Raw genomic sequence first — 2,524 nt, 5'->3', positions numbered from 1 at the left:
TTTGGCCGAGTGGTCTAAGGCGCCAGACTCAAGTTCTGGTGGAGAGATCCGCGTGGGTTCGAACCCCACAGCTGACAATCTATAGACAAGGGAACAATATATCAGTACGACCGACATCAACCAGAGTACGGATCACAAGATACTAGCGCTTACTCATCGTCAGTTTGGCCGAGTGGTCTAAGGCGCCAGACTCAAGTTCTGGTGGAGAGATCCGCGTGGGTTCGAACTCCACAGCTGACAGTCTATAGACAAGGGAACAATATATCAGTACGACCGACATCAACCAGAGTACGGATCACAAGATACTAGCGATTACTCATCGTCAGTTTGGCCGAGTGGTCTAAGGCGCCAGACTCAAGTTCTGGTGGAGAGATCCGCGTGGGTTCGAACCCCACAGCTGACAGTCTATAGACAAGGGAACAATATATCAGTACGACCGACATGATGTCGGCGACATCAACCAGAGTACGGATCACAAGATACTAGCGCTTACTCATCGTCAGTTTCAAACTGACGATGAGTAAGCGGTTCGATGACCACTCGGCCAAATTGGCCGAGTGGTCTAAGGCGCCAGACTCAAATCTGCAAATGTACGAAATGAATAGCACGAGCGCGGAGTAATCACGCCTAAAGATTGGATTGCAGGGACAATCCATTGCCAACTGTCTCGTTCCACCAATCTGGTTATCCCGCCTCTGTATTCGCACTCGGAGTTCACTATTAGATCCCTATGCAGGAGGTTTTGACACCGATTCATCTGAAAAGATTCATCAGGAAGAATACCCTCTCTATCAGGCGCTGATACCCTTCCGGAGAAGTTTCCCTCAGTTGCGATGCGCTCCCTCTCGAAGCGCCTTCCCTCTCTCAGCATGTCTCTCAGCAGGTTGCATTTATGCAATGAACTGCTCCTCCGTTGATCGCCGATCTGAAACAGAAAGGAGTCCAAGCCATCAACAATTTGCTGTTACGCTGTTGAAAGAAAACCAGTCATAATCCATCTCTAGGATCTCAGCATGTCCATGCGAACCCAGAATCGTGAACGGAATTCGGATATATCTGACGGAGTGACGCAGGTCTCCAACATGTAGAACAGATGGCCCTCAGATCGAACCTACACATTTTCCCGTGCAAGTTCGACAACTGAGCAGGCAAGACTAACACTATCACAAGCAAGTTTGACCTTGAGCAATCATGTTACAATCAAGGTTGACGATGAAGATTCAAGTTTGTCACTTTCCTATACTAACACAAACAAGTTTGCCAGTGAGAGTTCATGTTTGACACTTCCTCGATATGCAACAATCAAGATTGGGAGTGAGGATTCAAGCTTTATATCGCAATCAAGGCTGAGAATAAACCTGAAATAACGCACGCATGTTTGACAATACGCATTCAAGTGTGACACTATAACTCAACACATTGAGATTGGGTTTAAACTGATCGCGATTCTCCGAAGATCCTTGCAAACACCGACCTCGTAGTGCTCATCGCGTGCCCACGCACGTGAGCGTCGTTCAGCTACTGGGGAGGTATACAAGACTCTATGAATCGAAGAAGTGATCGTCGTGAAGAGGTGAGTGACAGAGACGAGCTCATCAGTCAAAGTGTGCTCACCTGTGAGTCAATGCGAGCTGCCAGTCGTAATCCTCAAATACTGGAGGTCACTACGCTACGAAGCGCGATGAGAACTATCGTGATCAAGACTGCAATTGACCAAAAACTCGATATTCCTGAAGTTTGTAGAAACGTTATCGGTACAGAACCTTCATCGTAATGATTGCACTACAGATCGTCAATATCCCGGAAGAAAGCCTTGGTATTCGCTTTCTTCGCGTTCACACTAGCGGTGTTTTTCTGCTTCCCAATCTGTGCCGCTTTCCTCTTCATTTTCTGTCGTTTCGCTCTCGTCAGCTTGCTAGCAGCCTCCTCGTCCTCCGACTCTGCATCAGAATCCTTCGTCTCACCAGCAGCCATCTTGAGCGCATCTCCCACTCTCCAGAATTTGATGTGATAATCCTGTCCTACCGTCGCCACAATTCCCTCATCCAAATCAGCATGCATACTCTCTATCTCTGCAGCCACTGGCTTCCCTGTCGAGACATCTGTGTGACCACCTAGAACGCCTTTCACAGCATTAGGGAAAACGCAGAACACTCGAACGTATCCGTCGCCACCTCCACACACGACGGTTGAGTCGTCAACGGCAATCATGTTGTCCAAGGATGTGACATTCTGCATGTGCGTAATCCTATCCCTAACATCACCCCAGTAATCATAGTTCCAGATCCCCACGACACCGTTCTGATCCCCGGTGAGCAGTTTCTTGCCATCTTTCACTAGACACATAGACAGAAGCTCATTCTCTTGGCTATCGCTCATGGCCTTCAACTTCTGTTTATTATATCGAAGATCATAACATGCGAGAGTGGCATCACCCGAAGTAGACAGCAACGACTTGGCGTCATTTTCAACGAGTAGTTGTGTGATGTAGTCTTCCTGACGGTCTTCATCTGGGAGCTTCACA

General features: G+C 48.0%; 1 protein-coding gene and 2 non-coding genes across 3 annotated transcripts; 2 read left to right on the top strand and 1 right to left on the bottom strand.

Moving 5' to 3' along the window:
* Nucleotides 1–158: 158 nt before the first annotated feature.
* Nucleotides 159–240, top strand: Pmar_PMAR026424. The gene has a single exon. It is a non-coding gene; the product is annotated as a tRNA-Leu (tRNA).
* Nucleotides 241–321: 81 nt separating this feature from the next.
* Nucleotides 322–403, top strand: Pmar_PMAR026423. Its single transcript has one exon. It is a non-coding gene; the product is annotated as a tRNA-Leu (tRNA).
* Nucleotides 404–1,782: 1,379 nt separating this feature from the next.
* Nucleotides 1,783–2,379, bottom strand: Pmar_PMAR026422 (WD-repeat protein C1A6.02, putative; the record flags this gene model as incomplete). The annotated part of the gene is made up of 1 exon (XM_002768743.1): nucleotides 1,783–2,379. One exon carries the CDS (start codon nucleotides 2,377–2,379, stop codon nucleotides 1,783–1,785), a length of 597 nt encoding a protein of 198 aa, XP_002768789.1.
* Between the last annotated feature and the right edge of the window lie 145 nt (nucleotides 2,380–2,524).

This window comes from Perkinsus marinus, assembly GCF_000006405.1.
Source record: "Perkinsus marinus ATCC 50983 genomic scaffold scf_1104296967322, whole genome shotgun sequence".
Lineage (NCBI taxonomy): Eukaryota > Perkinsozoa > Perkinsida > Perkinsidae > Perkinsus > Perkinsus marinus.
This window is presented reverse-complemented; position numbering and strand designations above follow the sequence as displayed.